Source organism: Pipra filicauda, unplaced genomic scaffold (genome assembly GCF_003945595.2).
Source record: "Pipra filicauda isolate LSUMZ 115617 unplaced genomic scaffold, ASM394559v2 scaffold33_size4404698_pilon, whole genome shotgun sequence".
NCBI classification, from domain to species: Eukaryota; Metazoa; Chordata; class Aves; order Passeriformes; family Pipridae; genus Pipra; species Pipra filicauda.
Genome location: NW_024104465.1, coordinates 2847396 through 2862446, shown reverse-complemented (window position 1 = coordinate 2862446; position 15051 = coordinate 2847396). Strand labels below are relative to the sequence as shown.

Genomic DNA, 15051 nt, shown 5'->3' with positions numbered 1-15051 from the left:
CACCCACACAAATACACACAAAAAAATCTTTTCCAGACTCCTCCTCCAGTTTCTTCCTTCTCCCAGAGATTTTTACCCTGGACTCTCCCCTCCTTATCCATGTTCAAGTGCACTGTAATTCAGTCACCTCAGGATTCAGCCAAGAAATGAGCCTTAATTCTCTCCAACCCCCTTTGTACGTGAAAACTCCATGTTTGGGATGACAGCCTGTTGAACTGGAGTGTCATTTTGCATGGGAGCCTTTGTGGCAGGAGGATCAGTTATCATCCTCATCTCAGGTACAATGGGAAAGCCTGTCTGTATGCCAAGACAGGCACAATAATGGAAGAGCAACAGGCAGGCAGGAGTTAAGAAGCATCAGCAAGCACTTCTCAATTAAAGTACCTGCCCCTTTTTCCACTTGGAAAATGGAATCCTGGCAATCGCCAATGATTATAGATACGTATTTTATCTGCAAATCAGGTCATTAAACAACTGTTTTTACAAACAGCATAAAACTTGCCATCTGTGTTTAGCTGATGCACCTGTGTTGACAGGTCACATCTGAGTCTCCTTCCTTTTCCCTTCCTCCACCCCCCCACTTGTTATTGTTGACTTGTGTTTTGTTTTCTTGCTTCTTGTTCTGAAGAAAACTGTGGGGTGACTGTGCCTTTAAGAGCAGGGCATAGCTTACTCTTGCTGTCCCATAAAATAATCAGTGAGCCCATCCTCTCTTTCTGTGAGAAAGACAGTTGTGGGCTGCTGGCTGAACTTGTATGTGATGCTTAGTTGTGTGCCTGATATTCTGTTTCTTCTTTGTTGTGGCTTTTTTTAAAATGACTAAATGTAAATATTTTCTGTCAGAAATGAAAATTTTGATACTTGGCAGGGGACGGTTCTTTTTTCTATTGAGGTTCAATGTTTAAGGAACAAATCTGTGGCAAAATGAGAGTCCTGTGGGCACCACAAACCTCCACAGAATCTCGATACCGTAAAAAAAGACAAGCAGGAGCAGACTATTCTTAATGGATTGTACATTATAGTAACACTTGGTGTTTCTGTAACATTATCTGCAATATCATGTGCATCTGTCAAATCCTGTGACAGCTGTTAGGTAACGTTTGTTGTTACTTGGGTAGTGTGAAGAGAAAAATGCCCTTAAAAGGATGGCTGTGTTCATACCCCGTGGAGCCAGCCTGGCCTAATTCTTTGGCCAGGGAGACAACAGCATACCTGAAACTGGATATTTTATCTTGCAATGAAAGCGCCGTGCCCCTGTGACTTAAATGCTTCATAGAAAAGCGTCTCTTTCAGAATCAAGAACACATTTCTCTCATGGGGAATGAAACTGTTGCTTAGGAAACAGCAACAGAAAAAAAGGCAACAGTTCCCAGAATAAACCAAAGTGCAAGAGGAGTCTCATAACCGGAATGGCAAGAAAGGAGAGCAGAGTAACCTACCCTGTCTAAGGGGAGGCCAGTCCCCTGTGACAGTTGCGTTTCTAAGAGAAAAAGAGAGTTTGAGTCTTCACATGAAAAGCTGGAGACAGTTTGGGTATCTGACACTGGTATTCTGGTGTTTACATAAAAGGTCACTGAAGATTTCCTAAACTGTAGCATTATTTTGGTCAGGAGGAATTAATTAAAGAAAAGATGAATCTCACAAGTAAGTGGAAACAGCATTACATGTTACTGCAATTCTTAAAGAAAACACTGAAAGAATTGTTACAGTTCTTTGTAACAGTTTGAAAACAGGTAAACTGAAAACTTTCAATTTGCTGTTACCTCAGAAATTGTGTCTCAGAGCAATATTATAGTTTACATATGTAATCATTCTCAGCATTTTCAGCTCAAATATTCTCTTCTAACCTCCACAGCGGACAACCCCATTGTAATCTGCTGGTGAACTGCAGTAGTTTCTGCCTCCTTTATTCCATGCTTGTACACACATTTGCAGTCCTAACTGAACTCCTTCTGCACAAATGTATTTATTTTTTCATAATTATTATTTACAGCCATTTGTTGAATGCAGGGTGACCAGCTATAAACACAGCACATATTTTAGAGGTGAGTCATCTCAAGTTTGATTTATTCTGGTTTCTTGACAGCCTTATGTGGTTCATGCCTTTGCATTTGTAGTAAGTTGTCTTGAGACTGAAATTCAGAATGCTGAGTTTCACCCCAAAGCACAGGTGCTCAGTAAATTTGAGAAAGTATGAGCTGCATGAAATGTATATGTATCAAAAATGTGTTGTTATAGGAAAAATAGTGTGGTCTGAAGAGAATTCTGTTTTTCACTCTCAAGGTAGCAGAATTCATAAATGAGTAGCAGAGTTCATAAATGCCTAGAACAATATTCAGGTGAAACTATCACTGAACTATATTTCATTGGAAGATTGTGAAATATTGATGCAAGGTATTAAGAACTAGTTGGACAAGTATTTGTCAGTTGTTTTTGTAGTTCACCCTTCCTTTAGGCAAAGTGGTGCACTAGAAAAATCTGTTAGTAGTCCTTCCCACTGCCTGAGAAGGCTCATTAAGCAGAAGATGAAAGTGGAATAGCTACTCATGCTCATTCAGTGGCAGCCATGTGTCTGCTGATGGGTTTGGTCTGTAGTCATACAGGCTGCACATTCAGTACAGCTTCCAGGACTATCCGTAAAAATCTCCCATTTATACTCCTGCCAGGGGGGCTTGGAATACAAACACCATAATTCTGCAACCCCACTAAGTTGTCTGCATGAGCAATGTGATAAACTTCCTCAGCATTGTACTGGCTGTAGAAAATCTGGCAGAAGCAAGTTCTAAAAAGGACGATGTTAATGCTTTGAAAAAGCAGATTATCTGTTTGAAGGAAAAAAATGGTTCAGAGAGTATATGCATATGAATTTGTAGAATCTGATGAACAGCCTAATACAAATACAAGCTAGAAATGAGATTCAAAGGAGGTAAGTGCTTCTTAAAGCAATTGTTTCATCAGCATCTATTTGGCCATAGAACTGAGTCTGAGTTACCCTGTTCTCAATGACCTTCTGTTATAGATACCAAAAAAGTATCTTTGATTTTTTTCCTACAGTTACAGTGTATAGAAAATTTATTTTTCCCAGAGTGTAAACTAACATCTTTTCTTCCTACAAAATGTTAGCAAGATACAAGCATAATATGCTGTATTAAATAATGCATTTCCTATACATATATAAATATATATATTACTATGATAACATATCACACATTTTTACATAACACAGTCTCTATTTCCCCACAACATAACAATATTAAGACAAAAATACATATAAAATCATTTAGTCAACAAACTAAACTAGTTTTAAACATAGATTTTGAATTAGGGAAGGCACTTGTCCAGCTGGCCCCTTTCCACCTGAGGTGCACATACAGTGTAGGCTCTGGCACACAGCGTCGAGGCGGCAGCTCGCACATTGCTGCAGTGGCAGTGCCAGCAGAAGCACTCGCTGCCCCAGCTTCTGGGGCAGACAACTGTCTTTTTCCTATGGCTTATTGTCCACTTAGCTGTGTCAGCTCATCTCTCTCTGCAACCACCCAATAAACAACATCAGAGAACTCATCTCTGTGAAAAGTAACTCAGAGAAGAAAAGGCGATGGCAATTTTTGACCTGTCGGTTTATTGCAGCACCACACAGCCGGTCAGACCGACACCAGAGTGACAAGGGGGCCGGAGCTGGAGCTGGAATGCATGTATGTATATGAGGAGGCATCTCCTCAGGATTATTTTGTTGTCAAAACAGTTGCTTTTGACATTGTAGCCAATGTCAGACTTGCAGCCTGTCCAGCCTGTTGAGGGAACTGATAGGCAGGACATCAGAAGGCCATTCAGATACAATTCCAAACAAATTCTTCTTCTGCAGTTATTTTCACTTTGCTGAAGAAAGTAGTGTAAACAGTAACCTCCTGAGGTGTCCGTGCTCCCCAGCTGTCAGCACTCAGCTGCTTGTGTAGTAGGGGCATGCTGAATCATGTGGGATTACAACAGTTGTGCATGGCACACGTTTTGTTTCTCTCTCCCCCCAAACCCTTACAGCAAATATAAAAAGTGCTATGTTAATGGATACCATATACCTTGGCCATATACCACCACACCCTGAAGTGCTTGTACGAGCAGTGTGAGTGACCGAACCACATTTGGAAAAAATTCACAGCAGAGATCTACCTGCTCTTTAAGGTCTCAGGCCTGTACAGTAACAAGTGCTATTTAAGGGCCCCTGTCCATGCATTTCTATCTATTGCTCTGTTTGCAAGCATTAGAGGTATCTAGAATCAGATAATCTGGAAGATTTAGAGGGGTGGGGGGGAAATGGGGACCTCACAATTTCCACTGAGCTTTTATCATTATGTTACCCATGCACTGTCCAATACCTTCTGCATAGTCATGTTTTTTGTTGCCATGACCAGTTAATCTGCTGTAACTGCTGGTTTTATGGGTCTTTTGTACAGAAATTTGATAAGCATTCCCTAAGAAAGGCCCATGAAATGCGATTTTATTATATAAAAAACAGTTGAGAAGCTAAGGGACTGATGCAAAAATCTCTTTCTAAATTCTCTAGATTTTTCATTAGTGGCTTCAGTCTTAGCTGTTGTTTTTAATGCTTGTCTCCAACTTTATAGTGAACTTTAATTCTTTACTAAGGAAGAGGAGCCTAGCAGTTCTGTAGTTTCCTGCAGTAGGTAAAAATCAGTCATGGGGCATTCCTGATGTTTTTTTCAGTTTATCAGCAGTAGCTAACTGCTTTGTGAATGTCTCTATTACTCTATATGTTTAACTGCTCATGAACATTTGATGAGGCAAGCAAGCAAAGCTTCACCAGTTTGTGATAAGCACTGTGTGCTCATAACAACTCTTAAGAGTCTGGGCACCACACTGCAATTCTCTCCTCCTGGTTTTCTATTAGTGCACCACATTAAGCACGCTCAGGAACCAACCTACTTTGTTCTGCTATGAATCCGTGAGTTGGACTCTTTCTCTGTGCAGCATGATGCAAAGCCTGACTGTTAAAAAGGCAGTTTCAGAATTTTTGTTGGTTTGAGGCAGATAATGTGTTTTGGTCTAACATGAAGGCACGGAAGAGAGAACCAGCAGCATACTTTTTACAACTCGTCCTATCTTGATTTTAGGTAATAACGTAATTATAGTTTCCTATATTCTTTCCAGCAGCTCATGCAAGAAAGTACTAGATGTTCCCATGATATTCCATTTTTGATATAAACAATTTCATAATTGCTGGCTTAGTAAAGGTCTTGTTTCTTTTAGGCACATATGGTGGCATTGTTCAGCTGTTGCTGGCACTCATCTGTGCTACATAAATAGAGCTGGATTGAATTCAGTTCAGGTAAAAGACTAGATCTACAATGGCAAGTAAGGCACAATATTTCATTGTTTAATTCTTAGATGCCCTATTTTTTCAAGGAAATCTGTAGCCCACATGAAGGGGAGGGAATTATATGTTAAAAAACATAAGGGCAGATACTATAATGAATTTGAACTTGGTGACAATTTTCTTTTCTTAGTTACCTTTTGTAGATGCTCTTAATAGATGTTCTCTGACTGCATGTATGGTATGTCTCAAATATGCAGACCATTGGTATATGTTTAAACTTAACCAGTTTAATGGTTCTCAGTGAATTTCCTCAAACATAGTTTGAGGAGCTGCTCACTCAGTAAACTTTGCCAGTCAGTTTATCTGTCTTCTGCACTGACAGTTTTTCCTAAATATCTTGATGCTCTGAACTTGCTGAGCCTGAAAGACTCACTGTTGATCCCACTTAGGCTGCTGAGAGTAATATCTGTAACTTCAGAGTAAAAATTTGTTAGCTTCACTGTTTAAAAATTCAGTAGATTTACAGTATCTCTGGGCAATCCTTTAAGAAGCCCTGAGCTTACACCCAGAATGGATGCTGGACTTCAGGCTGGAGTACAATGGTTTTTTAAAGGATCACTGTGAATATGAACAAAATTATCATAAACATCAGTGAATGATGGGTCAGACACAGTCATTTAAAAGGCTTCATTGCTCGTGCAGGCCTTGACCTGGTGAGCAGGACTCCATCAAAACGTGTATTTGCAGCTGATACTTGATAGAGCACCTCCTGAATTTGATTTTCATTTGTGCATCTCTGCTTGTAGAAACAGCAGAGCACTGGGCAACCAGGCTGATATATTTTCCAAGTCTTTGGCTCCCATTTTACTGTACAGTACCATTTAGACGTGTTTACATTAAGGCCAATAAGCTCTGGTTGCTGTGGCAGCCTATCTGTACCTACCTCTGTCTTCAGCCTTGAGAATAAAAGGACTAAAGTAGCCTGATAAAATACAGTGATACAGGAAAGCAGGACACAATAATTCCTCAACCTGCAGATATTCACTCAGTTACCTCTGGCAGGGGTACAGGACAGTTTGAATTTTACAAGTTTTTACATATATTTTAAGTGCAGTGGTTTAAAGGCAGTAATTAAGAGCACTACAGATTTGATGAGCACCAGATACTTCAAAACTATTGCTGCAGTTAAATCTGTTGTCACTAATATACCCAAGAGAACAGCAGATAGGCAAAGTCACTCAAAGGTCTTTGGAAACGGACTTTTTGGAAAACAAGTATGAGACTGGGAGAAAAAAAGGAAGGACTAATCTCAAGTCACCTGGATTTTAAGAAGATCAATTCTTGTAAAACAGAAGGCACTTTAGTTTCCCACGAGTGGGTTGCAATCATCCTGCTGATTTCGGAGCTTTTTCTTGAAGATGGATATCGATGTGGATGGCTGGTAAAATATACTCCAGATCTCACCGGCAGTGGTGACATCACTGCAATCTTCAGTGTCACTTGTGGATGGAATCTGATGGGATCTAGGAGACAAGGGTGAATTCCCTCTTGTATTAGGGTGCTTGGGAAGCTGCAGTGGTCTGTCTGTAGTGCTGCTGCACTGGGAATGCTCACAGCTTCCTCTACCTCTGTGACACCTTTTCTTTCTCCCTCTGCACAATACAGAGGTTTTTGGAGCATTTCTTGGTTGTCATGACCAAATGAAAAGTTAGGTATTCTACTGCCAGAATAGTTGCTACCCTAACAACAGCAGTGACATTAAGATAAGAAATCTGTACAGACTCTGTTACGAGTTGCTATTAATACAAATTAATTTCCTTTTATATTTAAGCTTGTTTTTAGTATGTAAACACAATATTCAGAATTTTGATTTGCTGCTAACTCGTCTATCATTTCATTCAATGAGCGTCCATCTAGAGGACACAAAACTTACTTGGTATAAGCGTAGAAAAATAAAGCAATAAATTATATTGTTTTTATTAATAGGCAAAAAAATCTGGTTAAGTGTCACGTTATAATACAGAGCTGAGATCTTAGTTCTCTGGGGACAGCTTTGCTCCACACTCACCTCATGGTAACGTGGAGAATTATCTTTGCTATTATGGCTGTAACACTTAGGATGAGCAGTGCTGTGAGACTGTATATTGTCCACTCTGTAAAAGAGAAGAACAAAAGGAGAGGGGGAGGGGGGAAGTTGTTAGTACATTCATTTACTTACAGCTTTTAAAGTAAGAATATTGCACAAAAGAAACACGCAGCCTTCTGACACTTTATTCAAAACTGTAATTTGAAGATGCCTCAAACCTACAAGACTGGCAGAAACTGTACAACTTTCAGTCAGAACTGGCTTTTCCCTTGCAGGACTGCTCCCTATAAAGTTGAAAGTTGGCAAAAGTCAAAGCATATACCAGTAAAATTATCTAGGAAAGGCACCAAAACTTAGAAGAAAATTTAAAAGCAGACTAGAATATATGCTACAGTAGCAACTGTTATGATTGCAAGGAGGTGGTCCAGGTTTTTATCAGTAATTATGTAGTTATGTAAGAAATCACAAAGTATGGAATGGGAGGAGTGTCTTCTAGAGTCCTGAGACAGGTGATCAGTATTTGTGGTCTGCTCTTGGCCATTGCACTTTATATTTCAATTTAGTTCTGGTTGTAGGAGCAAGTCAAGCAGGACCCATTGTGTCATTGTAACATTAAGTTCTTGACACATGGCAGTTCTCAGTGGCACCTCCCTTGCACCCATGAACTTGTCCAGCCTTCTTTGTATTATTGATGAAGCTTTTGTTAATTGGGGTGACTGGGATGCATCCAGCATTCAAGCTTTTCTAGACTCTACAAAAGCTTGCTCTTTTTTTTCAGCAATTTGTGCCACTCTCAAGTATGCACTGGTCACTGAAGCTCATTCTAGTGAGGAGGCTGCTCTGACTCACGTTTTATTTTGATGTGTTTTCCTTCTCAAGAAAGAACTCACCGTCTTCACACTATTTCTCATTTATGCTGAGAAGTAAGTTTTGAAATGTAAGGAGAGAATCACAGTTAGTGCTAATTAGACTACATGAAAATTCATCTATTAGTAAGATGCACAGTGAATCAGATAATGTGGAGGGGGAGCAAAGGAAATAGTGACTCCAGACTGTGCGTTGGCAAAATGTTTTCCCTGTTTCCACATTTTATTGTAATATTACCAGGCATGGAGCTGGTAGGATGACTTGGGCTGGTTGTGATGACATAAAGTATCTTTGATGACCGAGCTGCATTGATGCTGAGATTTGCTTGTTCATTTATCCTCTCTGAAAGGGTGTGATTCACTGGAGTCTTGTTTTGATGCACATTGTCCTTCACAGCTGAAAACACAAGAGTATGATTAAAATAACAACTTCTTAACAGGTGTAATTTTGTGCTTGTAAACAGAAGTGCTGCTCTCTGGTTTACTTAAGAGAACTCAATCAAATTATGTCTGATTCCAGAAGAAGCCTGTATTTCACTAGGTTGGGGTTCTCAGAATTTTTCTGGAAGCTAATTGTTCATCATAGCAGTAGGTACAACTCAAGGACCAAAACGTGTTCTCTTCATGACTTTCGATCAGAGAGGAATAAACTGTTGGAAGGAGACAAGAGGAGCTAAAATGCTCCTTATTTGTTTCACTTTTTGTCATTTTCTAATCTGTTTTGATAGGCAGGTATAGCATTGAATTTTTGAAAACCTGAACTTTGCTGTTTGTGACATAGCTGACTGGAGTGTTCCAAATTGAGAAAATTTTTGGCAAAGCTTTTACCCACTGTGCAGTGGCAACAAGAGAGATAAAACACCTGCTAAATGAGAGTTAAAATATTTGCTCTTTCATTGCCACTTCAGAAGTCTCTTGTGTGAATTAAATGTTTCACTGAAAGGTAGAAACAGGAAAGTTAGCCTCTCACCTCTATATCTGATAGCAAATCCCTGGGCTTGATTGATGTCATCTGAGAAAAAGTACAAAATGACAAAATCCAAAGAGATGTTAAAGGTGTGGGGAGGCCGGTTCTTGCCATTAAAACGAGCTAGAACATGATAGGTATAGCCATCCAGCAATTCCACCATATCTGTAGCATCTTTGATTTCAAAAAGGGCAAAGCTGAAGTGGATTCGAGATGCTCCTGGAACTTGTATGGTCCAGTAACAGACTTTGCCTGTGCCATATGTGTCAGGAAAATCTGGGGAGTAGATCACAGCTGTAGCAGAAGTGTAATTCCCTCCACAGGCACCAATAAGGGCTGTGAAAACAAGAAAAGAGGGAGAAAATGGGGGGAAAAAAAAGAGGTTACACATTAATTTTGCAAAACTTTAGCACCCTGTAGATTCCAATACTTGAATGTGACTTGCAGGTGCAGACTTGCTATGCCAGCAGGATGCACTGTCTCTGGGACTGGTATTCTTTACCTTCCACGGCACTGGGAGCACGGCCATTACATTGCATTTCCTTGGAATAGGCTCCTCATGTCTCATTACTCAGACCTGTGCATCAGTCTTGAATACTGAACTCTCCTTTGTCCTTGCAGGTAACCACATACCCTTTCCCACATCCCCGCAGGAACAGGATAAAAGATAAATCACTGATTCAGGGGCTTCTACTCCATCCCTGTGAGGCAGGGAGGCAAGTGGATTAGTGATTATTAACTCTCACTGTTGAAGTACTGAAACTCCTTCACAGCTGTATCAAATTGAAAAAACAAACATTCGCAGAACAAATGAGTTTGGAAGGGACCCTGAAGACTGTCCACTCAAATCCCCCTGCTCAAAGCAGGAAACAGTGTCTAGTTGTATTTTGAGACTCCAAGGATGGAAACTCTACAGCCTGTCTGGGCAATTTGTTCTAGTGTCACCCTGACCATAAAAAAAGGTTTTCCTTTTGTTTAAATGTATTTTCCTGTATTTCAGTTTGTGCCTTTTGACTCTTACCTATTCACTAGATAACACTGAGGAGAGGCTGGCTTCATCTTTACACCCTCCCATCAGTTAGTTACACAAATTGAAAAGGTTCCTCCACGCCTTCTTTTATCACAGCTGAACAATCCAAGTTCTCTCAGCCTCTCCTTGTATGAATGATGCTGTAATCCCTTAATCACCTCTGTCGCCATATATATGAGCTTTTCAAGCCTCCTGTCTTTTGATCTTGTCCAACTAATATTTGACCTTACCTTCACTAAGTAAATTGAAAAAGATCCTGTTACAAAGTCTAAAGAAAAGATTTGTTGCTACCTTTTATATTAGAAACAAGTACATGCCCAATACATTGTTATATTCCCTGACAACTATCCAGATTCCCAGTGCAAAGTTAATTACCAGTGAATCCAGAGAGCAACTCAAATGGCAGCCAACTGAGGATGCATATCTATATATACACGTATAATTTTTAAAATATATTAGAGAGAGGTATATATGCATATATATGCATAATATATATATGTAATATATATGTAATTAATATATATATTATATAACGCATTTTATGTCAAAGCTGTTTGAATCAAAGTTATCAAAGTTATCATTCTCCAAAGACTGAAGAATCAAAGTAGAATTATTGTCTCTGAAAGCTTGATTAAATCCCTGTAAGACAGGCCTGTGAGAATGGAAGTAAAGGAACTGTTTTAAAGTGTCTCAGTTTTCACAGGCCTCTGAGAAAAAGCTTTAATAAATACAAATTAAAAGGAAACTCTGGGAACAAGAAGTAGCATATGTCTGCCAGAAGAACACATGAAAATATTTCTTTTTCTGGAGCAGGGCCTGATCATAGCCTTAACAAACCTTGTACTTGAGTGTGCACTAGGAAAGACCTAATAGAGGAACTGAAAGAATATGAAAGAATAAGAACAGAAAGAATATGAAAGACCCCACGGAGGTACTAAGGTACATAGGGGAATTTGTGTTTGGCACTCACTCCACGCTAACACAGCTGGTGATTGAATCCAATAGATAGAATTGTTCAAATAGATAGAACAGATACAATTGATAGAACTGAAATTTGTCACTGAGATACAGAATTTGGAAATAGCTTACAGGTATTGTTACATTTGACTGTGCTGTTTGTAACTCCCGAATCACAAGAAGTTTTTCAAGCTAGCAATACTAACTAAGAGTGCCAATGACTAGTGCTCCACAGATGCCTAGCAAAGCATATGGCATATTTCCATTCCATATGGAATGGAAATGCTTTCCCTCTCTCATTTCCTTCTAGAGCTGGGAGAGTTCTGTGTTGTGGGTCTAAATGTTACCGCATTGGACTGTGATAGTAACACATAAACATAAGGATAATGGGGCGAGGGGGAAGTGTGTGTGTGTACAAGGATTGCGGTGGAGGTTCTGGGGATATGACATAATGTGAAACAGAGACATGAGGGGAGCAGGTGTTGCTCACCAGGAAAAGCAAACAGGTAGCTGCTACTAGGATGACCTCTCTTACCTGGCCACAGCTTTCAGGTAAACGTTGCTGTTTACCAGAAAAGACACTGCAGGTCCTCAGGGTAGCATTTGCTGAGCACTCAGTCACTCTAGAAAAGGAAAGCTACAAAGGAAGACTTCACCCACTGAGGATTTGATAGGCCAAGAGCAGAAGGAAACAGAGGATGCTGCAATGTGATGCTACCAGTGCTATCTCAGCACTGGAAGTAACATGCAACTCTGGTGCATCTTTTCATATCTTGGGGAGAATCTGGAAACAAGCAGAGTGAAAGTCCCACTGAAATGTCTTTCTGTCTCACTAACTGGGAACCTGAGTTGTAAAGTATGGAGATGGGAAGTTTGTTTGTGTGATCAGAAGGTGGAATATGATGCCACTTTTAGTTCCAGAAAGTCTTTAACTCAAAAGGTAGCTTCTACATCAAAGGCAGTTGAGATTGAGAAGCAATGATATGTTGGTGCAGTTTCCCAATACTCTCAGCTATACTGGGAGCTTGTACTGCAGCTGGACAACCAGTGACTCACACCATCTACCTCTGAACTTACACAACTGGCACTGGTACATAAACTGAAGAGTAGAAAGGAGGATTTCTATGTATAAGACATGAAATCAGAGATGGTCATAACAGCAACCTAACTTGATTGTACTTTCACAGTATATTTCTCTGTCTCAGTCCTACCTGCATTGCTTTGCATTGTGTTAACTGTGTCATAGCAAATATGTTTAATTAAAAAAAAAAGAAGTTGGTGTATATTCAAATTTTATTTGAGGTGCCTCATTCATATATTTACTCTCTAGTAAGGTCAATTCTTAAGGTGTCTTTCTGTTGTGACATGCTGTTTCTCATAGCTGAGTTAGTAAGAGCCAATCTCCAGAGCACGAGCAGGCATAGTTTTTTGGAAGAGCTATTTCATGTTATTAATGGTTGAGAATCTTATACAGAAATGCAAAGCAGCTTTATCTTATATTGAATTTAGGTGTTTTGCTGTTTTGTGTGGAACAGTTCTCATTGTACTTAGAGCCTTTTCCCTAATTTGCTGAACATTTGAGGCCTCTCCTTTGGGAAAAACTGAGCCTGCTTCAATACTTACTGTCAAAAAGAATGACTCTGCCATCCCCACCGCAAGGCTGAGTATGGTCTCCAAAGCAAACACTGTTGCATTCCGTACTGGCTGCCTCCCCGTATCTCCAGTAGTCAGGGTTATTTCCGCAGAAACAGGCATAACCTGATTCCATGCCTGCAAACTTTGACAACAAAGATGCATAAGAAGGGAGGAATAACATTTGAAGGAGTGACAGCGGGAGGTTGTATGAGCAAGAAAGCTGGCAGCAGAATATGTGTGTTTTGGAGAAGTATGATTAGTCAGAGGAACCACCACAAACTGTTTTTGTTTGAGCTGTCAGGATGCTACTTAAGGCTAGTGAGAAACATGGAATGGAGGACCGTTAGGGTGCCCTGTCACTCATAACTGCAGTAAGCAAGCATACTTTCTCCTGGCATCCTGGCATTTGTCCAGATTGCTCTGGATGCAGACAGAGGGATACAGATCTCTTGGAGTGGAAGTGAGACCTTAGACCTCCTAAAGGTTAAAAAAAAAAAGGGGGGGAACGGGAGAAATACGAGAGAGAGCTCTAGGCATACTGCTGTCTTTGAAAACATTTGTAAATGTATGTCAAAGAAATCACCTTAAATTGTTGACTTCGGCAGGAACTGATGCACGTTTGGATAGTAAGTTTATTGGAGGTCTCACTGGTGCCAGTCAAAGGTGGTGGTTCTCCATGGTCCTTGTAACACCCCAGATTCCCTGGCACTGGCAAGAGCAACAGACAACAGTCATTCTAAAGGTGTGCCTGTAAACATCCAAAACACAGCCCACTTTATGCACTACCAGTATGGGAAGTGTTACTCTATGCTAGATCCTTGTCATATTTTCCAAACATGCACAGGGATAACTGAAGGGGCAAGATATCATATCTTCTTAGCAATATACCTGTAATACTCTCTGGTTGGTTCCAGTAATCTGCAGTAAAATAGACAAGATAAATACCTGGTTCATTTCTCCTGACAGAGACAGTTAAAAAAAAAGAGAAAGGCATTAAGTAGTTTCAGAGGGTTTGTGGGTATTTTTTACTATGAGCATGCATATTCTAACAATATAAATTAAACTATGTGATTTCTGTCTGATCTTCAAAACAATAACATTCTGGAAGTTTTCAAAACAGGATATTTGAGGAAGGGAACCTAAGCTGGTTTAGAATGGAGTTTGGCAAATTTTATGGGAGGGACTGTGCACTTATATAGGGGAATTTCCTAATATTTAAAACTTGAATTCTGAGATGAATTTGAAGTATCATACAAAGAGATAAAAAATGAGCAATATCACTTTAAAAACCCCCTATTTTTCTATCTATTTACATTAATACAATGTTTCAAGGCTCCTTGGTCACCATGGGAGCTCAGTTTTCCCCCTTCAGTGCACAATTTGTCCTCTGTTTTTGTTTTGGTTTGGTTTTGCACTTTTCATCAAAGCACTGGAATTTAGCCATGACCACCCCACGGAGAGGATGTGGAGTACAATATAATACTGGGCTAATGGCATAAAATTACCCCTTGCCTACTTGTCATATCTGCTCAGATACTTGAAATTAAATCTATTCCCAGTTCTATGGTAAGGTAAGTGTTTTTTCCTATGCCAGATTGACAAGGATTCTTTTTTGTCCACCTAACTGCCACAGCTCTGCATGACATGTGATGTGGTCAGGGAGCTGTATTAAGAGTTTTATTTATTCAGTCATTTTTTATTTCAGTACCCAGTAAACATAATGTTGCTTCAAATATTGTTCATAATTTCCTAAGAATGACACAATTTCAATTATAAATACTTGCATGGAGTTATGGCTTTGATATGCCCTGCAGCAAAATGCATATAAGTACTGAGACTTCAAGTTACAGCCTGATTTAACATACCTTTGGAAATCCCCATTTGCAGCCCCACCCCAGCTGAGTACAGCTGGGCAGATAACTCTCAGAGAGCTCATTTTTTTGGCATTGTGCATGCTTTCACTGCTCTGAAAAAGCTTCCTAGTTAACCAACCTAGCTCATTTCCCTAAGAGACCTGGGATTTCGTAATTTTTTTAAAATTTTTGAAGTAGCTTTATTGGTGAGACCCTTCAACCTTATCTCCAGACAATTAGCACTTTAATATGTGCCATGCTAAGAAATCTGACAGAGTAATTTGAAAACCTTTTAAATTTTGTAACTAAATCAAGCGTACATCCTAAA

General features: G+C 39.7%; 1 protein-coding gene across 3 annotated transcripts in view; it reads right to left on the bottom strand.

Annotated features, from left to right (window-relative positions):
• The window catches only part of KREMEN1 (kringle containing transmembrane protein 1), a 34348-nt gene that overhangs the window by 892 nt on the left and 18405 nt on the right, over positions 1-15051 (bottom strand). The window contains exons 1-7 of one of the 3 annotated variants that reach the window (XM_039384187.1): positions 13759-14148; positions 13454-13578; positions 12859-13012; positions 9252-9584; positions 8520-8678; positions 7398-7482; positions 6634-6852 (exon numbers count right to left, since the gene is read on the bottom strand). In XM_039384187.1, the coding sequence (XP_039240121.1) occupies positions 6690-6852; positions 7398-7482; positions 8520-8678; positions 9252-9584; positions 12859-13012; positions 13454-13578; positions 13759-13864 (1125 nt within the window). In that variant the 5' untranslated portion in view covers positions 13865-14148 and the 3' untranslated portion in view covers positions 6634-6689. Of the gene's footprint in view, positions 1-6633; positions 6853-7397; positions 7483-8519; positions 8679-9251; positions 9585-12858; positions 13013-13453; positions 13579-13758; positions 14149-15051 lie in introns of those variants that run through there. The other 2 variants (XM_039384186.1, XM_027714349.2) reach the window with 2 other exon arrangements.